Source organism: Stegostoma tigrinum, chromosome 14, assembly GCF_030684315.1.
Source record: "Stegostoma tigrinum isolate sSteTig4 chromosome 14, sSteTig4.hap1, whole genome shotgun sequence".
Classification (NCBI taxonomy): Eukaryota; Metazoa; Chordata; class Chondrichthyes; order Orectolobiformes; family Stegostomatidae; genus Stegostoma; species Stegostoma tigrinum.
The window spans coordinates 78,015,247-78,039,824 of record NC_081367.1 but is presented as its reverse complement, the minus strand read 5'-3'; the positions used below and the strand labels follow the sequence as shown (position 1 = coordinate 78,039,824).

Here is a 24,578-nt window from a genome sequence, read left to right as displayed (position 1 = left end):
CAAGGCAGGCTTCAAACCAGTGTCCCCAGAAAACTGTTTGGGTCTCTGGACTAATAGTCTAGTAATAATATCACTGCACCATCTCTTCCCCTTGTTTGACACCCCTGTGCTGCTTTATAGAATATCAGACACTATCTCACCCTGAGTGCTGGAAGACAAGCAAACCGGTGAAATCACCACCAAAAAGGAGACAAGAAAAAAGCCCTTCTGAAGAAGGGTCTAGGCCCGAAACATCAGCCTTCCTGCCCCTCTGATGCTGCTTGGCCTGCTGTGTTCATCCAGCTCCACACCTTGTTGTCCAAGAAAAAAACCTGTCAACTCACTGAGAAGCCAAGAATCGACAAATTAAATACTTCATCACCAATATTAATATTACAGAATCCACTTAACATTGCACATAACTCTTCACAAAATTCACAAGATAAAGTATATGTCTTTTTTAAGAATTACTCTTTTGTGTGTGTGTGTGTGTGTGTGTGTGTGTGTTTGTGTGTGTTCATGTGTAATGTTCAAAAGCAAAGGCTTCAAATCTACTTTCACTGTAAAGGATGTTATCCCTTATTCCCAACAACACCCATCTTCCATTTTCCATTACTCATTCACTCAATAATTTCTCTGTTATTTCTTTTCTGGCAATTTTAAATAAGAATCTCAAGCCTTATATATTCTTGACCAAGATCCCACGCAACTATTTATCTTTTGAAACAACTGTGCCTAAGGGAAAACGTTGTTGGATTGACACCTTCCTCTTAGACCTATTTCTTAATGGCTCAATGCTTATCTATACAAGATAAAGAGGTGCTGAGTGCTTGCAGTTTTTGCCTTGTCACTTTAAAGAGCTGATCAGTGTACACACTGCTACAGAACTTCTTTTGTAGCAAAGTTATGAATGAATGATGTGGGGTTGATTTGTCGAATATAGAGTGCATACCTTGTAAATTGAGAAGCCATGTGTCAGAAAGGGAGTTGTGTGGCCATTGGGGGTGGTTGGAAAGCCATTGGTTAGCATGGATTGTAGACCAGGACACTATGTGGGGATAGAGAAGTAAACTCTTGCAAGGAGGATATTAAAGGGTGTTAATTATGGCTGGAAGAGCATAGTTGTAATGGATGTATCTTTGGGTGGGGAATGAGATAGTATGAACTGATTGGAAAGAAATTAAGAGCAGCAGTGGGTTAGAGAGATTGGAACCAGAAGGCTTTTGTTTCTGTTTTTGTTTCAAACAACTGGTATGATATCCAAGATCAGTGAGGTGAGCCTTTTCATCAGTCTGGCTGAGCACCTCACCAAGGCTGCCTCTGAATACTTTTTGAGGTGCCATAGGCCAACTTCCAGTTCTCATCCCTTCATGCCCACCCCTTCCAAAACTGAAATCCTGCTTATTCGCACATTCCCCACAAGTGGGTGTGCCAAGCTTGGAAATTTCCTGACTTCCATGACATGGCTGTGGGATGACAACACAGCCCTTCAAATCCCATGTGTTGGTGTGTGTCTGAAGTACCTTGGCACTGAGCACTGCCTTAACTTAGAGATAATGGGAACTGCAGATGCTGGAGATTCCAAGATAATAAAATGTGAGGCTGGATGAACACAGCAGGCCAAGCAGCATCTCAGGAGCACAAAAGCTGACGTTTCGGGCCTAGACCCTTCATCAGAGAGGGGGATGGGGGGAGGGAACTGGAATAAATAGGGAGAGAGGGGGAGGCGGACCGAAGATGGAGAGTAAAGAAGATAGGTGGAGAGAGTGTAGGTGGGGAGGTAGGGAGGGGATAGGTCAGTCCAGGGAAGACGGACAGGTCAAGGAGGTGGGATGAGGTTAGTAGGTAGCTGGGGGTGCGGCTTGGGGTGGGAGGAAGGGATGGGTGAGAGGAAGAACCGGTTAGGGAGGCAGAGACAGGTTGGACTGGTTTTGGGATGCAGTGGGTGGGGGGGAAGAGCTGGGCTGGTTGTGTGGTGCAGTGGGGGGAGGGGATGAACTGGGCTGGTTTAGGATGCAGTAGGGGAAGAGGAGATTTTGAAACTGGTGAAGTCCACATTGATACCATATGGCTGCAGGGTTCCCAGGCGAAATATGAGTTGCTGTTCCTGCAACCTTCGGGTGGCATCATTGTGGCAGTGCAGGAGGCCCATGATGGACATGTCATCAAGAGAATGGGAGGGGGAGTGGAAATGGTTTGCGACTGGGAGGTGCAGTTGTTTGTTGCGAGCTGAGCGGAGGTGTTCTGCAAAACGGTCCCCAAGCCTCCGCTTGGTTTCCCCAATGTAGAGGAAGCCGCACCGGGTACAGTGGATGCAGTATACCACATTGGCAGATGTGCAGGTGAACCTCTGCTTGATGTGGAATGTCATCTTGGGGCCTGGAATGGGGGTGAGGGAGGAGGTGTGGGGACAAGTGTAGCATTTGCAGGAAATGCTACACTTGTCCCCACACCTCCTCCCTCACCCCCATTCCAGGCCACAAGATGACATTCCACATCAAGCAGAGGTTCACCTGCACATCTGCCAATGTGGTATACTGCATCCACTGTACCCGGTGCGGCTTCCTCTACATTGGGGAAACCAAGCGGAGGCTTGGGGACCGCTTTGCAGAACACCTCCGCTCAGTTCGCAACAAACAACTGCACCTCCCAGTCGCAAACCATTTCCACTCCCCCTCCCATTCTCTTGATGACATGTCCATCATGGGCCTCCTGCACTGCCACAATGATGCCACCCGAAGGTTGCAGGAACAGCAACTCATATTCCGCCTGGGAACCCTGCAGCCATATGGTATCAATGTGGACTTCACCAGTTTCAAAATCTCCCCTTCCCCTACTGCATCCCTAAACCAGCCCAGTTCATCCCCTCCCCCCACTGCACCACACAACCAGCCTAGCTCTTCCCCCCCACCCACTGCATCCCAAAACCAGTCCAACCTGTCTCTGCCTCCCTAACCGGTTCTTCCTCTCACCCATCCCTTCCTCCCACCCCAAGCCGCACCCCCAGCTACCTACTAACCTCATCCCACCTCCTTGACCTGTCCGTCTTCCCTGGACTGACCTATCCCCTCCCTACCTCCCCACCTACACTCTCTCCACCTATCTTCTTTACTCTCCATCTTCGGTCCACCTCCCCCTCTCTCCCTATTTATTCCAGTTCCCTCCCCCCATCCCCCTCTCTGATGAAGGGTCTAGGCCCGAAACGTCAGCTTTTGTGCTCCTGAGATGCTGCTTGGCCTGCTGTGTTCATCCAGCCTCACATTTTACTGCCTTAACTTAGCTTGAAACAGGCAGAATAAATGCCTTTTGCTGTTGTATTGTAACTATGCTCTACCTGACTACAGCCTATGCTAATAGACTTGGGATTCAAACTCAAGTATAAATATATTCACAATAATTTGTAAATATCTGGGATTTATTGTTTTTTGTGAATTGCTTGATTGTCAACTCCCTGTTTATGTTACTTATAACTAATTCCCTCATGTGTTGAATAATTTAGATGATATTTTGCTGTCACAGTTTGCCACCTTTCTGCAGGAGTCTTTGAGTGTGAATTTGTGCTTTGTGTGAACCCCTATTCAAATCTCTGTGGTTCTGTGAGCTCGTACCAACCCCATGTACACCTATTAGCCTGATATTGTAACAGTTAGGATGTTCAAAGCTGGCAAATGATGAGATCAATCAATACTGAATGTAGAGCCTGAGATAAGATTGGAAGTGCTCACAGAACTTAAACCTATTACAAAAACCTTTACCAAGATAGCTCAGAGCATCCTAACAGCATTTAACAGGATCTGAGTTTGTTTTCCAATGAATTTAGCAGATAAACTAGTCACTGAGGTTCTGGGAGATTTTCTTTCTTGTTGATAAAGATGCGATCAATCCCTCTCCTTCACAATCAGTTCTTCTCTGGGCGACACCGCGCACTTGGACTGGGATCTCAGCAGGTTCACTGTAAAACCCTGGTGACAAACTGCAAAGAGGTTTGACCTTTGCTCTCTTCTTGTGACCTGCTCCCCACCCCTTTGTTCGATTTGTACTTCAACTAACCAATACTTGATTAGATAATGCTTTGTGCTGGCTTTAAAAATTAGATAAAACCTTAAATTTATGACCTGAGCCTGGAGTAGGGCGAGTGCACTCTAATCTCATTCAAGTAATTCCCTGTCAGGTCATAGTTTCCATTTTCATTTTCAAACTTCAGTCTTTCTTTTCTGCTTATTCATTACTTGTCATTCCTGCCACTCATCTCAAGCAACTTTCTTTTCAGAGTTTTATTTCTAGTGCAATCAAGCAATTAAATAGTTTCAATGAGATGCAGTAACAAAGGATCCCAAAGAATTGCAGTTTGGCCATTGAAGTCTGATATGGATTTGGACAGTTCATATTTGAATACTGCAAAATTATGGAACAACGAAAAAGATATACACTGTATAATTGAAATACCCCACACTGAGGTCCATGCAATCAATTCTGTACATTAGCATTGTCCCTCTGATGGGAAATACCGAGAAAAAGATAGATATGGGAAGAAAAACTCATTGAGCTTTTATTCAAAAGCTAAATGTCAGAGTTTGGTTTTTGTCTGCAATTTATCGAAATCATTTGATTTTAGATTGGACCAGACAACTAGTTTAGATTGATATGTCAAATTGTGATGATTTTTATCCTGTTTAATGTACAGAGTTAAATTCAGAGAAAAATCAAACTATATACAATCCCACTGTGAATTCTGCAGCTATTTCAAACTATGTTGTGGAGGTACTAATATTGGACTAGGGTGGACTATGTCAGAAGTCACATGCCACCAGGTTAAAGTCCAACAGGTTTATTTGAAATCACAAGTTTTCAGAGCTGTGCCCCTTCATTACTTGAAGTGATGAAGGGGCACTGCTCTGAAATCTTGTAATTTCAGATAAACCTGTTGGACTATAACCTGGTGACTTGTGACTGTTGGCCTATTTCAAACTAGTCATAATTAGCTAAACTGGTGTCAGCAATACACTACTGTTGCACTTACCTTCACTATTATATTGTCAGCACACCATACAATGGCCTGTATCATATCATCATACAATAATAGAACACTACTTTGTGAAAATGATATCATTGTGCTTTTACATGAGTTCTAGTCATGTCCTCGCTAGATAAATGTATCCACGTTGCTTTTAGGTTGTTTTGCTGTTTGATATAGTTGCAATGACCCTTTAAAGATTAAGAGGTTTAATCAATATGCGTTTGCCAAACAATTTATTATTTAGGTACAAAATGATTAGGTGATGGCAAACATATTTTAGTACTTTGTCACAAGCATGTGAGATCTTTGTGACAAAATGGGATTTGAAGGCAAGGAGCCCAAATGTCCCTTTTAGTCTTTTTGTTGCTTTTCTAGTTCTGAATGTTTGTTTGGATGCAGTGCCCCAGTCTCAGTGCCTGTTCACATTAATATAATCCTGATACTGGAGATGCAACAGATTGTGTGTTTTCTACTCAAGCACTCCTGAATCTTTTACAGTTGGTCCCAACTGAAGTAGCAGAAAGAATATTTAGCCTGTCAGAATGCAGAGCTAAAATGGAAAAATAGTTTTTTTCTTGAATATACTTTCCTAAGTATTGCTCAAAATGTAATAAATTTCCATCCTGGGTCTTCACATTTACAAGAATTACATGAAATTAACTGCAATGAAATGTAATGCAGAAATTATAATACATTGAAATGACAAGAAAAGCAATGATGAATCATTACACAGTTTTGGCAGCTTTTTCTCTGACAAGTATGGTCACACTGTGTAATCATTCCCTAGTCTGGCAGCTTCACACATGAAAGCTCACTCACTCTTGTAGATGTTACTGGGGAGGCACCATTTCGCTCATAGAACAATGAAAAGTTTAGATTTGTGGACAGTTAGAGAATATAATTTACTTGGTATCTTATTGCTTTGAGGGGGATGTTCAGGTATTTTATCAAACTTCAGTTGAATTACTAGCCTGTGGTTTTATTTAATTTTTAAAGTATACATTCACTACGGTCTTTAAATTAGAAAAGATTGCTAAAAATGAAAACCCAACTGATGTACTTCATTGTTGAATAATATTGTTGCCAGATTCACAATAAAATATAATGAAATTATTTTGCAGCATTATAAGAGGTATGTAAGACATTTAGAGCCTGCAAAATAGTACCTCTTGTGCTTATGATGTATCCACGATAATATAAACATAGCAGGATACATCTATCCAGATGACATGGGAACTCCACATGGACTGTCCATTACAGAACATTTCATGCCAGTGAAAATCCAATGGTTTTCTAACCAGTGGATGGTGTTATAAGTTATTGATCAATTGAAAATCAAATTCATCGCAAAAGCTTTATCGGTTTTAAAACAAACTTCCAAATTCATTCCTTTTAGAATTAACGCTAAATAAAAGTGAGAATTATTTTTGCTACTTTGACAATGCTGGTAATGACAAGAGAAGATTCCTACCCCTCCACACCAAACCACACTTGAGTAATTATCAGGCTGCATTGATCAGTGTGCATGTTGCCATTCGGCAATAGTTCTGTTTCTTAACAGATAATGCTCATCTTTGATAAATGTGTTTAATACAAGCAAGAAAACTTATCATGGCAGCAACACTTTGAAATGAATTGTGTTGCAACAGATTGAGTGAGGTACCACTTCACTCTTACAGTGAACAAGGTTTTGTGAAAGCAGTTTTCAGGGTACACTTGCTGCAAAAACAATTTCTACCCGGAAGCTCCCACTAAGGTTGGCAATAAGTATCATTTGCAGTATCATGCATTCAGGTAAATACTTCACTAGCTACCTGGGCAGAAACCTGACATTGTAAATGAGATGCTCACAATGAAAATGTTCTAATTTCATTTCCACTGATTTTATTAGAAGCTCAATTAGAAACTTGTGATAAGGGGTTCATGATGTTTCGCAACATTAATCCTGCATCAAATAGCTGAACGGAAGTTTTACCCAGGTACATGGAAAGTCAGATGACTATTTGCCATGAACACATTAACTTTATGTTACACTTGAGCAGCAATGGGGCATGACTTCTCAGCACATTAGCGAATAAACGCATTAAAAAATAACTAGACACATAATGGTTTTAAAAAAATGCTGCTGAAAGAATGTCAAAATACAAATCAGAAACATTTTGCATATCCCACAAGCCACTCCAAACATGTATAGGCATTTGAAACACAGAGAAATTAAAAAACGTGCTTACTTCCCAGCCATGAGAAGGATCCTTCAAGCTCGACAGCTCTTCCCCAACATAAGGGCCAAGTTTTTCACCGGCTTCCAGTTTTCTCTTAGTCCATATTCCTAACCCAGCACCTGGAATGCTTGACTCACGGAGTTCAAATTCTGGTGGGATGGGAATATCATCAGGAATGTAGATGGGAGCTTTGTAGGGAGAGCCCTCCTTAGGTGTGAAGTCTTCATTAGATGTGGCAGGTGAGGAAAGATCATGAGCACTGAGGGACAGAGGCCCTGTCTCATCATCAGCATTAGGCTCCTCTACTGGTAGAATAGCAGAATACCCATCATACAGGCTGTCATCACCTAATTAGAAAGATAAAGCAGAAGTGAACGAGTTGGAGATTGCAAACCAAAAGATCACAGTGAAAATTATGATTGATATATCACAGAATCTGGAGTGAAGTAAGGATATTGCAGTCGATTTAGAGACTCATGGTAATCTCAAGCAACATTAGGGAATTGAGGTCACTGAATATCAATAGAAACATGGGACAGAAGTGAAAAATTGGGGTCATTCAGGGTAGCAGAGGAAACCTGGGAAAAGGGGAAAGAATTAAAATTACTTTGGGTGTCAACTGACATCGACAGTGAAACATGAATGAGTCACTGTGGGAATTTAAACTGGGAGAAATATTGGAAGGAACCTGATGTGAAATTGACCAAATTTGCCAGTACCAGCAGAAAAAGGAAAAGCCTGGCCTGTCATGTTTCAGATTCATTACTGAAAAAATCATCCATAAATTATTAATTGATGCCACAGTATGACATTCTAAGCTTTAATGTATATATATTATAGAAACATATTATTTATCGCAATATATGTGTGTTCCATAGTGATATTGTAAACTTTATGTTGATCGCATCTTACATTAACTGACTGAAGAAAGAGTTCAAATATTTTCTCCTTAATTTTTAGCCATTTTGCCAGCTGTTTAATCTCAGAAAGTATTTATTCAAGCATTCAAAATCACACCTTGATCAAATTGTCTGAGGTGGCCATTCTCTTGTTTTTCACTGTCTCTTCATGATAAAAACTAAACCAACTCCCGAAGTATTCTTTTGCAGACGCATACAGTTTCACACAGTATTCGATTCAAATGATTCTATTGTTCAGTGTTATTAAAAATCATTGAGACCCTTTTGAAATCCTATACACTTTAAAATACACAATCAAATACAATGCCTAATGATCACTTAGCACAGGGTGGTTTTGTTTCTTTAAGGGGCAGTTTCTTTGCAAGTTGCATGGCTAAAAATGCCAGAGCCAATCCTCTTACATATTCCACCTAATTTCAACTCTGTGCACAGAAGATATAAATCTTTTCTACTAGACACCCCATTGGCTTGGTTTCTGACACTGAAGATATAGAAATCAGTGTAAGTCATCATCACTGTCACAGTGTCATCAATGGCCCTGTGACCTACAAGTACTATCAGCTGCTGCTCCCAATGTATAATTTAAAGGTCTAAATTCACAATTCTACTCTCAGGGTGAAAGTCATCCATACCCCTTCTTCCTGTTATGAGACAATACAGCTAAGTTTTATTTATCGGAACATTTCTCTGAAACTCTTCTTTCAAACATTTGGACAGGAAACAATTTTAACTGTGTGCTGTGCTGATTGTAACACAAGTAAAAGTGCATTCATCAGGAATGGTTTTATGTTGTCATTATACCTAATGTAAAAAGAATGATCCCTTATGTCAAGTTTCAAGATTATTCAAAGGCAAAACTGAAAGCTCCAATGTACCACAATATTTCTTGTTACCCATTCCTTCACACTTATACCTCCCTGATTTATAGATTATTCCCCTTTTTTTGCTTCAATTTGATGCTCCTTGATCAATGCTGGTTTACTGCTATGACACCAATCGAGATGATGAAGTGATCAACACAACAAGCCATGTCTTCATCACTGCCTCCCATTCTGCAGTTTTTTTCAGTATTCCTTCATCACTCCATCACTGAAATTACAGACTTCATTTCTAAAGGATGCTCAAACCAGCAATTTGCTGAAGAGGCAGCAGGAACTGCAGATGCTGGAGAATCTGACATAACAAGGTGTAGAGCTGGATGAACACAGCAGGCCAAGCAGCATCAGAGGAGCAGGAAAGCTGAAGTTTTGGGCCAAGACCCTTCTTCAGAAATGGGGGAGGGGAAGGGGATTCTGAAATAAATAGGGAGAGAGGGGGAGACAGATAGAAGATGGAAAGAGGAGAAGATAGGTTGAGAGGAGACAGACAGGTCAAAGAGGTAGGGATGGAGCCAGTAAAGGTGAGTGTAGGTGGGGAGTTAGGGAGGAGATAGGTCAGTCGAGGGAGGACTAACAGGTCAAGGAAGCGGGATGAGGCTAGTAGGTAGGAGATGAGGGTGTGGTTTTAGGTGAGAGGAGGGGACAGGTGAGAGGAAGAACAGGTTAGGGAGGCAGGGGCAATCTGGGTTGATTTTGGGATGCGGTTGGGGGAGGGGAACCTTGTGAAGTCCACATTGATACCATGGGCTGCAGGGTGGCTCCTCTACATCAGTGAAACCAAGCAGAGACTCGGGGACCACTTTGCAGGACACCTACGCTCTGTTCGCAGTAAACAACTGCACCTCCCAGTCGTGAACCATTTCAACTCCCCCTCCCATTCCTTAGACGACATGCCGATCCTGGGCCTCCTGCACTGCCACAATGATGCCATCCAAAAGTTGCAGGAACAGCAACTCATATTCCTCTTGGGAACTCTGAAGCCCAATGGTATCAATGTGGCCTTCACAAGCTTCAAAATCTCACCTACCCTTACCGCATCCCAAAACCAGCCCAGCTTGTCCCCACCTTCCTAACCTGTTCTTCCTCTCACTTATCCCCTCCTCCCACCCCCATCTCCTACATACTAACCTCATCCCACCCCCTTGACCTGTCTGTCCTCCATGGACCACCCTATCTTCTCCCTAAATCCCCACCGACACTCACCTTTACTGGCTCCATCCTGCCTCTTTGACCTCTCTGTCTCCTCTCCACCTATCTTCTCCTCTATCCATCTTCTATCCGCCTTCTCCTTTCTCCCTATTTATTTCAGAACCCCCTTCCGCTCCCCCATTTCAGATGAAGGGCCTAGGCCTGAAATGTCAGCCTTCCTGATCCTCTGAAGCTGCTTGGCCTGCTGTGTTCATCCAGCTCTACACCTTGTTATGTCAGTTTGCTGAAGAAGCAGAGATAACAAAGTATGGAGCTGGATGAACACAGCAGGCCAACCAGCATCTCAGGAGCACAAAAGCTGACGTTTCGGGCCTAGACCCTTCATCAGAGAGGGGGATGGGGAGAGGGAACTGGAATAAATAGGGAGAGAGGGGGAGGCGGACCAAAGATGGAGACAAGAGTGTTGCAGAGGGAGAGAGATTCCCTGAGGTTGGTCCGGAGGGAGGAGGCATCCCTGGAAGTCTAGGCCCGAAACGTCAGCTTTTGTGCTCCTGAGATGCTGCTTGGCCTGCTGTGTTCATCCAGCCTCACATTTTATTATCCTGGAAGCAGCTTGTTTTGTTTTGAACGAATAGATCTGGAAGTCTATACTTTTCTGCTGAAATAACTCTGTTTCATTCGCAAAACAAATGCTGGAAAAACTCAGCAGATCAGGCAGAATTTGCAGGGAGAAAGCAGAGGTAAAGTCTTAGGTCCAGTGATTTTTCTTCAGAATGTAGACTGTGCCTTCTCTCTGTACAAAATGCAGAGGAATGGGATTGTGGGAGATATAACAGTTTGGATCAGAAATTGGCTTGCTGAAAGAAGACAGAGGGTGGTGGTTGATGAGAAATGTTCATCCTGGAGTCCAGTTACTAGTGGTGTACCGCAAGGGTCGGTGTTGGGTCCACTGCTGTTTGTCATTTTTATCAATGACCTGGATGAGGATGTAGAAGGATGGGTTAGTAAATTTGCTGACCACGCTGAGGTCGATGGAGTTGTGGGTAGTGACGAAGGATGCTGTAGGTTGCAGAGAGACATAGATAAGCTGCAGAGCTGGGCTGAGAGGTGGCAAATGGAGTTTAATGCAGACAAGTGTGAGGTGATGCACTTTGGTAGAAGTAACCGGAAGGCAAAGTACTGGGCTAATGGTAAGATTCTTGGTAGTGTAGATGAGCAGAGAGATCTTGGTGTCCATGTCCACAGATCCTTGAAAGTTGCCACCCAGGTTGACAGGGCTGTTAAGAAGGCATACAGTGTTTTAGCTTTTATTAATAGAGGGATCGAGTTCCGGAACCAAGAGGTTATGTTGCAGCTGTACAAAACTCTGGTGCGGCCGCACTTGGAGTATTGCGTACAGTTCTGGTCACCGCATTATAAGAGGGATGTAGAAGCTTTGGAAAGGATGCAGAGGAGATTTACTAGGATGTTGCCTGGTATGGAGGGAAGGTCTTACGAGGAAAGGCTGAGGGACTTGAGGCTGTTTTCGTTAGAGAGAAGAAGGTTGAGAGGCGTCTTAATTGAGACATATAAGATAATCAGAGGGTTAGTTAGGGTGGATAGGGAGAGCCTTTTTCCTAGGATGGTGACGGCGAGCATGAGGGGGCATAGCTTTAAATTGAGGGGTGAAAGATATAGGACAGATGTCAGAGGTCGTTTCTTTACTCAGAGAGTAGTAAGGGAATGGAACGCTTTGCCTGCAAAGGTAGTAGATTTGCCAACTTTAGGCACATTTAAGTCGTCACTGGATAAGCATATGGACGTACATGGAATAGAGTAGGTTAGACGGGCTTCAGATTGGTATGACAGGTCGGCACAACATTGAGGGCCGAAGGGCCTGTACTGTGCTGTAATGCTCTATGTTCAATGTTCCACAAATACTGCCTGATCTGCTGAGTTTTTCCAACAATTTCTGTTTTTGCCAGTAGTACTGGCAATAACTCTGCAGAGGAAGCAGAGATAAAGTCTCAGGTCCAGTGCCTGTTCTTCTGAGTTTAGACTCTGCTTTCTCAGCAAAGATGTTGCCAGAAATACCAAGTTTTTCAGCAATTTCTATTGTTGCTTTAGATTTCCAGCATCTGCAATACTTTTATTTGTCTGTGACACTAACCTCGATAACTGGCTCCCAACAACTCTGTAAACACATTAGCCTTTCACGCCAGTTTGTAACAGAAGAGGTTAAATACGAGTTGTGGTTTATTTAATCCCACCAATGTGAAGTAATATTCAGCACAAATACTTTTACAAGATTTTAATTCCTTTTTGTTTATTTGTATATTTTCCTTACATACTTTTAGTAAGATTGCCTCCAACCAAAAAAAAGATTTGTTTTAGGAGGTCTAGAATTGGTAACTATGAGGTCTCAAAATATTTGGCAAACTCTTGTTTCGATTGAGAAACACTAAGGGCATGTTATTGTATACAGGTATGACATGTTTCAATACAAGTTATATTGTTGAATCATGTGGTTATAAGCAAGCTAATGAAAATCTGCAAACTTTTCTTCAAGAACACATGCCAGTACCACTGTGTTAGCAGGGCGAAAGTAGTGGAAACCCAGAACCTGATGACTGTTTTACAACGTTGAATGTTAGGAGTTGATTTTTCAATTTGATCCTTCCGGTGGGAAACTCTCCTACCAGGAGCATGTAACGGAAATTCAGGGGGTGCAATGTGTGTGATTTATCATGTCAATTATGATTGGAATTTTGTAACTAGTTCAAGTCCGTGACCAAAAATGCAATCTCCGCTTATGACTCCCCATTTAAAAGCTCCATGGATTATATTATCAACATGTACAACTAATATCTTCCAATTCATGGTGCAGTGAATTTAGCTTCTGATATTTTTTGTTTTCCTTTTACACCCTTCCGTTCCTGAATATCGTGACTCATGCCGAGGATCATGATTTTGAATGTCGGTTATTTCAGGAAATCTGCAAGTTAAGTACATGTATGAATTTCCAGAGATACTGGACTAACAGCTCTGTGAATAAATTTTTTCAAACCCAGCAATTATTCTCCAATCACTTATAGAAGTTGAAACCCACCTCCCTATTTTCTGCATATAAATCGATGTTTTCCCAGCCAGCATTAGCTCTGAGGAAGGGTCACCGGACCCGTACCATTAACTCTGTTTTCTCCTTCACAGATACTGCCAGACCTACTGAGCTTTTCCAGCAACTTTGTTAAAGCTACAGCACTCAGATCCTCTTTCTTCAGCATTTATACCTTTGTTTCCTGACTACAATCAGTTCTGATAAATGGTCATTGGATCCAAAATGTTAACTCTGCTTTCCACAGATGCTGCCAGGCCTGCTGAATTTTCCCAGCAATTTCCGTTTTTGTTTCAGATTTCCAGCATCTGCAGTTCTCTGTTTTATTATGTTGTTCAGTTGGTTATTCTTTATATGTGAGATTCGATTGTGAGTTACACTTCACTATTTGACCATGATGTGTGTCACAGATAAGCCTGATCCTGTATTCTCCTGTTATTCACACATCCACATTTTCTCTAGCAGCAGTTCCTGATATCAACAATGCTGACTATTTTAACAACTCCTCAAAAGCACACTGATGTCAGTCATATTGCAGTCACCTGAGCTAAGGTCAAGCGGCAATTAAATCAGAAAACATCATTTGAAGCTTAAGGGAGTGTGAGGCACAGTCCCATGAGAGTGAAATGCTTACTCACTGAGTCATTAGGGAGCTCATCCTGAAGATTTCACAAATTAACATGATATAGTTTTTTTAAAAAATGAAAAAGAAATTGCAGATCTGGAAATCAGAAACAAAAGCAGAAATTATTGGAAAAACTCAGTAGGTCTGGCAGCATCTTTCAAGAGAAAGCAAAGTTAATGTTTCAGGTCCAAAGACCCTTCTTAATGACTTAATTTTGACTGGTGCTGATGTGAATTGCTCCACTCACTGTAACTCCACTCTCTGTGTCCTTACTCACACCAAATCCCACAAACTGGGCCCAAACTCACACCAAAGCTCATTGAAACAACAAACTGACTGACTAGCTCTTGGGTAAACAACACATTGGTTTCAAAATGCTTTTTCTTGTTCTTGAACCATTCCACTGACCTTTTTCAGCAAAATAACAGAAGGACAAAAGAGAAGTTCAGCACAGGAGTAGGCCCTTTGGCCCTACAAGCCTCTGCCGATCATCATGCCCTAATTATCTAGTAAACAAACCTTCCGCCCATATTTAGTCTGTATCCCTCTATTCTACCGTTATTCTTGGTATAATCCAGGTGCCTCTTAAATCTTGCCAATGTGTCTACTTCTACTATCTCCTCAGGCAGTGCATTCCAGGCTCCTACCACTCTCTGCATGAAAAACTCTCCTCACACATCTCCCTTAAACTTTATCCCTCTCACCTTGAACCTGTGTCCCCTTGTGATGGAAACTTCAACCCTGGGAAAAAGCGTCTGACTATCTGCCCCTTCATAACTTTGTACACCCCTGTCAGGTCTCCTCTTAGCCACTAATTTTCCAGTGAAAACAATCCCAGTCTTTTTAATCCTTCTTCATAGCCAATCACCTGGAGAACAGGCAACATCCTGGTGAACCTTCTCTGTACTATCTCTAAAACTTCCTCATCCTTCTGGTAGTGTGGTGAACACAACTGCACACAATACACCAAATTCGGCCTAACAAGGGTTTTACATCACTGCAACATGTTTTGCTAAATCTTGTCCTCCATGCTCTGGGCGATGAAAGCAAGCATGCCATATGCCTTCTTAATCACTTTGGCCACCTGTACTGCCACTTTCAGAGAACTGTGGACCTGCACACTCAGTTCCATCACAATGTTAATATTCATAAGGATTCTGCCATTTACTACATAATTCACAGCTAAATTTGATCCTCCTCACATCTGTCTAGATGAAACTCCATCTGCGATTGCTGTGCCCAAGTTGCTAATCTATCCATATTCTGTTGTATCCTTTCATGATCATCAGCACTATCAGCAACTGCATCAATCTTTGTGTCTTCTGCAAACTTGCTTATCAGACCACCCACATTTTCCTCCAAATCATTCATATATACTACAAACAGAAACAGACCTCAGGCTGATCCCTGTGGAACATCACTAGTTACCAGTCTCCATTCTGAAAAATACTCTTCCACTGCTATACTCTGTCGTCTATGACCGAGCTAGTTTTATATCCATCTAGCCATCCCACCCCAAGTCCAATGTGATTTTAGTTTTTGTACCAATCTGCCATGTGGGAATTTATCAAATGCCTTACTAAAGTCCAGATAAACTACATCCACAGCCCTTCCCTCATCAATTACCCTTGTTATCGCTTCAAAAAATTCAATCAGGCTGGTGCGACATGACCTTCCCTTGACAAAACCATACTGCCTGTCACTAACCAGTCCATTTTCTTCCAAATGCTTTGCCATATGTCTTCTCCAAGAGCTTCCCTACCACTGACGCCAGGCTTACCGGCCCAAAGTTTCTTGCATTATCCCAGCGTTGTTTCTTAAACAAGGACAACATTCACTAACTTCCAGTCCTCAGGAACTGTGCCTGTGGTCAAAGAGGATGTGAAGATATTGGCTAATGCCCCTGCAATTTCTTCCTTTGCCTCTTGCAGAAATCTGGGATAGATTACATCTAATCCCAAGGACATGTCTACCTTAATACAATTTAGGACAACCAAAACTTCCATCATCAATATTTTGACAATCTCTAGCATATTCACACATTCATTTTTGACCTCAACATCAGCCATCCTTCTCCTTGTTGAATATCAAACACAGTATTGATTAAGCATCTGTCCATCTTCCTGTGGCTCCATACATATCTCCCATCCTTCATCCTTGAGGGGACCCATTCTTTCCCTTGTTATCCTCTTCCTTCTAATATATGCGTAAAAAGCCTTGGGATTCTCCTTGACCCTGTTTGCTAAAGACATTTCATGGCTCCTTTTAGCCTTCCTAATTCTATGTTTAAGTTCCTTTCTACTTTCTCGATACTCCTCAAAGGTTTCATCAGTTTGTAGCTGCCTAGACCTGTGGCATGCTTCCCTTTTCCTTTTGACCAAGTTTACTATTTCATTTGTCAACCATGGTTCCAAAATCCTGCCATTCCTATCCTTCAGTTTTGCTGGGACATGCACGTCCTGCACTCCAATCAACGAGTCTTTAAAAGACTTCCACGTACCAGATGTAGATTTACCCTCAAGTAACTGCTCCCAGTCCACATTCCTCAGTTCTTGTCTAATTTGAATGTATTTAACCCGTTCACCAGAAGGCCACTCATGTCTTTGTCCATGACTACTCAAAATCTTGTGGAGTTATGATCACTAAGCCCAAAATGCTCTCCAACTGAAACATCGATTGCCAATCCTGGCTCATCCCCTCGGACCAAGTCTAATATGACCTCCTCTCTGGTTGGATTGTCAACATACTGGCTCAAAAATCCCTCCTGGATGCCTAACAAATTATCCAAGGCTCGGGCTCTAAGGGATTCCAAGTCAATAAAAGAGGAAAGTTGAAGTCACTCACTACAACTACCCTGCTTTTTTCACACCTTTCTAGTATTTGATTACATATCTTCTCCTTGGTCTCACTTGGGCTGTTACGAGGTCTACAGAAAATTCCCAACATTTTGATTTCACCCTTCCTATTCCTGAGCTCCACCCATAATGCCTCACAGCAAGATTCCTTACAAATTATCCTTACAACTGTGCCCAGCCACAAACCCCTGTGATGTTTCTGCCAATTCTGGCTTCTTAAATGTTTCTGAGTAACTCACTCTACCCCAAGCCTATGGATAACCTCATGATGCTGCAATCTCTAGTTTCCACTCTAAACATATTTTTGAAAAGCCATCTCCTACGAACAAGCCCTACACGTACACAGGATCTGTTTGGATGAGGGGAAATGCAACAGACACCTGAAGGTGTTGAGACATGTCCTCATAAGAACACAGTATGAGGCTCAACTCATCAATTGTCAATTCCATCGTGCCACAGTGAAAATCTGTAATGACCTCCTCAGAAGATGGACATGAGATATGACTGATAGAATACCCTTCATCATCCAGTCCTTCCCTGGAGCAGAGAATCTACGCCATGGTTTTTGCAGCCTTCAATACATTATTGACAATGATAAGTACGTCACCAAGATCTTCTCCAAGCCTCCACTTCTCGCCTTCTCACATCAGCCAAATATTAAACAGACCATCATTCGTAGTAACAGAGATAATGGGAACTGCAGATGCTGGAGATTCCAAGATAATAAAATGTGAGGCTGGATGAACACAGCAGGCCAAGCAGCATCTCAGGAGCACAAAAGCTGACGTTTCGGGCCTAGACCCTTCATCAGAGAGCATTCGTAGTAAACTACCCAGCCTTCAGGACAACATTGAACACAACACCACACAACCCTACCATGGCAACCTCTGCAAGACATGTCAGATCATCAACATGGACACCACCACCACACATGGGAACACCAACTGCCATGTACATGGCAGATACTCATGTGATTCAGCCAGCATTATCTATCTCACACTTTGCAGGCAAGGATGCCCCGAGGCCATTGGTATATTGGTGAAACCATGCAGACACTACAACAACAGATGAATGGGCACTATGCAATGATCACTGGATGGAGTTCTCCCCCACTGTGGGAGAACACTTCAGCAGTCAAGGGCATTCAGCCTCGGATATTCAGGTAAGCGTCCTCCAAGGTGGCCATCAGGATGCACAGCAATGCAGAATCGCCGAGCAGAGGCTAATAGCCAAGTTCCGCACCTATGAGGACGGCCTCAACTGTGATCTTGGGATCATGTCATGCAACATGTAACCCCACCGCCCTATATATTCCCACACACATGCACACATACATTCACACACTCTCACACAAACACACTCAGACACATGCCCTTGCACAGACTTTTTCACACACACACACACACACACACACAAACACACACACACATACACACACACCACACACACACACACACACACACACACACACACACACACACACACACACACACTCTTTCTCTCTCTTCCTCACACATGCATGCACGCACATATACACACAAATTATTTCATCCAAGATGTCTGTGTAGTTGCGGATATATTCTGTTTTGCTCAAAACAAAACCTGGCCCCTGTTAAAAACACAGGCAGATTCTAAGCAAGACCACACACCTGAAGTGTGTTGTTTGCCCTGGGATGTCACCTCTTGTACACACTGATAAGGCCTTTAATTATCTCAGGATAATGATTTGAGCAGAATCTAGATTTTGCATTTTAACCAGTAGTTTTCTTCCTAACTGATTAAAGATTCAACAAGAGGCACCCAGTTTTAGGGTTGTTACCTTTCTGTTAGTAAATTCTGTGTCTTATACCCTCTCTCTCACCTTACGCCTGAGGAAGGAGCTGAGATATGAAAGATAACAAAGTGTGGAGCTGGATGAACACAGCAGGCCAAGCAGCATCTCAGGAGCACAAAAGCTAACATTTCGGGCCTAGAGCCTTCATCAGAGCTCTAGGCCCGAAACGTCAGTTTTTGTGCTCCTGAGATGCTGCTTGGCCTGCTATGTTCATCCAGCTTCACACTTTGTTATATGGTAATAAAATGTGAGGCTGGATGAACACAGCAGGCCAAGCAGCATCTCAGGAGCACAAAAGCTGACGTTTCGGGCCTAGACCCTTCATCAGAGAGGGGGATGGGGGGAGGGAACTGGAATAAATAGGGAGAGAGGGGGAGGCGGACCGAAGATGGAGAGTAAAGAAGATAGGTGGAGAGGGTGTAGGTGGGGAGGTAGGGAGGGGATAGGTCAGTCCAGGGAAGACGGACAGGTCAAGGAGGTGGGATGAGGTTAGTAGGTAGCTGGGGGTGCGGCTTGGGGTGGGAGGAAGGGATGGGTGAGAGGAAGAACCGGTTAGGGAGGCAGAGACAGGTTGGACTGGTTTTGGGATGCAGTGGGTAGAGGGGAAGAGCTGGGCTGGTTGTGTGGTGCAGTGGGGGGAGGGGATGAACTGGGCTGGTTGAGGGATGCAGTGGGGGAAGGGGAGATTTTGAAACTGGTGAAGTCCACATTGATACCATATGGCTGCAGGGTTCCCAGGCGGAATATGAGTTGCTGTTCCTGCAACCTTCGGGTGGCATCATTGTGGCAGTGCAGGAGGCCCATGATGGACATGTCATCAAGAGAATGGGAGGGGGAGTGGAAATGGTTTGCGACTGGGAGGTGCAGTTGTTTGTTGCGAACTGAGCGGAGGTGTTCTGCAAAGCGGTCCCCAAGCCTCCGCTTGGTTTCCCCAATGTAGAGAAAGCCGCACCGGGTACAGTGGATGCAGTGTACCACATTGGCAGATGTGCAGGTGAACCTCTGCTTAATGTGGAATTGAGATGCTGCTTGGCCTGCTGTGTTCATCCAGCCTCACATTTTATTATCTTGGAATCTCCAGCATCTGCAGTTCCCATTATCTCTCACACTTTGTTATCTTGGATTCTCCAGCATCCGCAGTTCCCATTATTTCTGAGATATGAAAGCTTGTGTTTTCAAATAAACCTGTTGGACTGATTTTTGATTTTTTCCAACTTTAGTCATTCCTCGTGGTAGCTTCTTACCTGGGGTCCAAGATTCCTTCCTGAACCTCTCCTGTTCTCCATCTGTCTCTCTCCCCATCTCTCTCTCTCTCTCTCTCTCTCTTCTTTTAAGACACCCCTTAAATGCTATCTGTTCGATCAATCTTTCAGTCTTGTGGCTCAATATTTCTGCCTGCCACACAAAGGCAAAGTTTGCTCCCTTACACTCAGTGAAGCATGAGTGTCCCATCTTGGATGTTTTATTTCCTTGTTGGGCCAAATAAATTCAAGTTATTGTTGTTGAGATGAAATCCTAAAATATCTCGAAACATTGTGATGCGACAAGGCATTACTTTGCTTTCTGCTAAAAGATTCCATTGAATAATTTAACATTTTATATTTACTTGGTTTATGTATCTATAAAATTGTATGTACACATGTTTGTGTGCATGCACGTGTGTTTTTGTATGTGCTTTGCCTGTGCTTGTATGTGTGCATATTTATATGTGCATGTGTGCGTGTGCATATGTCTACATGTTTGTGCACATGCTCATGTGTGCACCTATGTGCTTGTGTGCACAAGTGTGACGGGGTGGTATAGAACTTGCTGAATTCCATTCCACATTTCATAATCAGGATCAGCCACATAGTTCACCCCATAATTTATGGATTATCCCAGGTACTGAATATAAAGTGACAGTATACTTTTCCAATACAATGCAGAAATGGATGGATCAGTGCAAAGTATTTCTAAGTGCCCCTAAGTTTCATATATCAGACATTGAGGATTTATGCCTCCACCAGTCAGAGCTCTTGTTATGTTCAATGAAGGGTTTCTATGTTGCATTTTGAAAAATATAAATACTGACAAGAGTTGGCCAAAAGAAATACTTCACCTTTAATTCCAATCAGCAATCAGAAAAAAATTGACAGAGCTATTTCAACTAATTTTAAAAAAGCAACCTGAGATCAGAGCCATTTCTACATATGGGCATCTTTGATGATGAGCGATATGACAAAGCTAATGCATCCCTGGCTCTCATGACATGTCACAACAGGTCTCTTTAACATACAGCTTTCCTGGTGAAATTTGAAACTACACAGTGGGAGCTTCCTCCAGACGATAAGTGGTGCTTTGCCAGAAGTGTACCGTTCGCACGCGAAAGTGAGCAGAGGCTGCCTGCTGAAGACCATTAGAAGAGGATGGGTGCTTGTTGTGGGCCCTGGCAACTCATCCTCAGCAGGTAATGTCTGGCTACATCCACTTCAGTCTCCAGATCCACAGGAGGCTGAGAGTTTCCAACTGACTAGAATGATGTTATCGAGCTGCTGAACTCAGGACTGGAGATCAGAGAACACTGATCATTAATCCCTTCTGACACTGGCATCTTGAACAAACCCTTGGAGAGGTTTTTGACTTGGAGTTCTGGCTGATTTCCACAGAAAACAAAAACTGTACCAATGCTTCATCAGAAACAAAAGGGTTTCTCCAATGCAAGTTGTTACAGGCAAGGATATTTGCTGTGCCAGTTTCTTTGGAGCCATTGCAAAAAAGGGCCAAAATCATTTGAGAGAGTTGTAAATAAGGGAATATTTGAGCTAGTGCAAAAAATAACGATTGGGTTTCTCAACAATCAAGACAATCAAGATTATTGGCAAGTGCAGTGGGCTATAAAAGAAAATAGAAATGATCAAAAATGGCAATGGGGGAGGAAGAAATGAGATAAAAAGGGATAAATTGAAAGCGGGACATAACACCAGCGCTTTGTCGGAGGCTCACTGATGATGTTACCTAGAATGGTGACAAAATGCCTGAAAACTAACCTTCCAGCTCAGCGAGCAAACTCACATCCATAAAAAGGGAGTTAAGTAAAAAATTTTAAAAATGAATGAAAGATTGATAGACTGAGAAATCAGGTATTAGAAAATACTTGGTTGCAGTTAAATCTTTGGTAAACTATTATTTGTTGAATGTTTGAAAGGACTGTCTGGAGAAAGAATGAAAGATCAGTATTGTGCTAATCTTTCTGAATGGATCTAAACTTTGTTTTTACCTTTCTTCAGACACATATTGTGGAACATGTGCAATAATACATTGTCCACATCCTGAAGTATATCAACAACATATGGCATTGTGTACAAACATTTAGAATTGTGGTAAATGACCCTCAAGTCCAATCCATGGCACTGGGCAATTTCTAAATGTCTAATTTTCTAAATGTCTACCCCTTTCAAAAATTAATTGTGGATTGTTCACAGGCATTTCCACAAACTGTTGAAATTCTTAAACCTTGCGTATTATTTAAATAAAGATCTCACCCAAATTTACTCATTTTAATAACATGGAATCTAACATCACCCACACAACATTATTTTCAGCCCACTTTAAGTTAAAATCTTAAATAAATCTCATCTTTTAAATAAATAGCTGGGGAGATTAAATTTGACTCTCTAGCCTACATAATAAAAGTAACAAGTAGAATCTATTTGTGTGCTTTGGGATGGTTCAAATATTCTCCATCTTATGTATCTATCGAATATTATATTATAATTCCATTATTAAATTCACATCTAGCAGCACCCATATTCCATTAAATATTTATTGACTGAAAAATCACTGCCTAACAGTTCATACTCTCCTACTGCCCGTTACTTCTCTGGAGAATGTGCTTAAGTTAAATTCTCTCGGGATCAGGTCAAAGTAAGGGTATCTTTTAGCTGAGTGACACAAGGAATTTTAAAATAAGGGCCTTTTTAACAATATTACATATGCTTTCTAGATTTCAGTCTAACAAAAATCTTAGTTTTCATAAAAAATGTCATCTAGCTCAAACTTATATTTCTGAATTGTTGTTTCCGGTGTCAGTGAACAAACACTTGATTGTATTTATACTTCAGACGCAGCTGTGCTAAATACCGTGGAGTAAATTACTCTGAAGTGAAACTTAGCATCTCTTCCTTTCCAGAGTCTCAGTCTGCTCAATTTCACTGTTAAATTAGGTTCAGTATCCAGCTTCAAGAAATTGCTTTGCGCTACTAAGATAACTGGAGTGTAATAAGTGCCTTTAAAGACATAATTCGGCAAAATTAGATAGCCTCCAGAATTGGCTGTGGGATTACAATGTTTGACTATCTTAATCCTATCAAAGTGAAGGGAACAGCGTGCAATCATCATTAAATTTTATATAGAAACAGAGAAAACAGCAGTAGGAGTAGGTCTTTTGGCCCTTTGAGACTCCTTCATCATTCCCTATGAGCATGCTGATCACCTTGATCAACGGTTTGTCCCCACTCTCACTCCCATATCCTTTGCTGCCTTTAGACTCAGTGCTAATTTCAACTCCTTCCTGAAATCAAATTAAAATTAATAAAATGATTGTGGTTTCATTGAAACACTGAATGCACTGCAAAGTCGCAGTACCCTTCAATAAAGGGCCGAAGCTTGTGTTGGGTTTACACCACTTGAAAGTTCAGAAACTGAAATTACTGGAGAAACTCAACAAGTCTAGGAGCATCTATGGATACAAAGCAGAGTTAATATGTTGGGTCCAATGACCCTTTTTAAAAATTGGCCTAGTGTTATTATCACAAGAGTATTAGCCTAGAGACCCAAGTAATGTTCTGGGGAAAAGAAACCAAACGAACTGCAGATGCTGTAAATCAGGAACAAGAACAGAAGTTACTGGAAAAGCTCATCAGGTCTGGCAGATCTGTGAAAAGAAATTCAGAGTTAACATTTCAGTTCTGGTGACCCCTACTCAAAACTGTGTGTAATGTTCTGGGGATCCAGGTACAAATCTTGCCATGGCAGATGGTGAAATTTAAATTCAATAAAAATCTGGAAGTGCAAGTCTAATGATGAATCCATAGGCAGAAAAAAAATCCATCTGGCTCATTAATATCCTATAGGGAAGGAGACCATTATCCTTACCCAGTCTGGTCTACATGTGATTCCAGGCTCTCAGCAGTGTGGTTCACTCTCAACTATGCTCTGGACAAATTAGGGATATGGAATAAATACTAGCCTTGGCGGTGATGTCCCTGTCCTATGAATGAATAAAAAAGAAAGGGCAAACTACACCTTATAAAAGCTAAATGCATTCTGGCTGCAACAGTGGATGAAACTTTTTGAAGAAGCTGGCAAGATCTGATGTAAGGAGCAGAAGCAGGAGAACAGAAAAAACAGACGGAAAAAATATTTCTTTCCCTCAGGTGAGTGTAGTCAATTCTGGTGGACTGACCCCAGGACCTGAATGCTGTGTAAAAGATATTTTATAACTTATGTGTTGGATCAAAGCAACTGAATGCACCATCTCATGGCAGGTGTTGCCAAATACAACCAGCGTCACTGTTCATCACAACTCATTCACCCACCGACCAACATTACCTAAAAACCACAACTTTAACCTCACGCCTGTAGTTTCCTCTCACCCTCACAGTCAGTATTGCTGGAGGCTGTAAACCAGAACCATAGACTACACACAATGGCAGCTGTTCAACTGTGGCATGCACATCACCCTAACCTCATTCACTGCTCACACCTCACCGTTGATCTTTGCAAGGTAAGATGTGGTGTAATTAATCATAGCAGGAGCTGATCAATTAAAGGCAGATACATTTCTGGGAATAACTGAAATGGCCATCAGAGAGGCTATGGTTAGTGACACTGGTGAAGTTAGTCAGACTGACCAGACCTTCCTGCACATGCACCTTCTCCAATCTCACTTCACCCTCATCTCACATTCCACTTTGATACAGAGGCCACTGTTGGTATAACAATAAACACTGTTCACTGCAACAATG

The 24,578-nt window shown here is 42.2% G+C and overlaps 1 protein-coding gene across 7 annotated transcripts in view; it reads right to left on the bottom strand.

Moving 5' to 3' along the window:
- Positions 1–24,578, bottom strand: part of mecom (MDS1 and EVI1 complex locus) — a 992,273-nt gene that overhangs the window by 596,574 nt on the left and 371,121 nt on the right. For all 7 annotated transcript variants that reach the window (XM_059651242.1, XM_059651246.1, XM_059651243.1 and 4 more), the window contains exon 2: positions 7,228–7,565. In XM_059651242.1, coding sequence (XP_059507225.1) covers positions 7,228–7,565 — 338 coding nt within the window. The remainder of the gene's footprint in view (positions 1–7,227; positions 7,566–24,578) is intronic.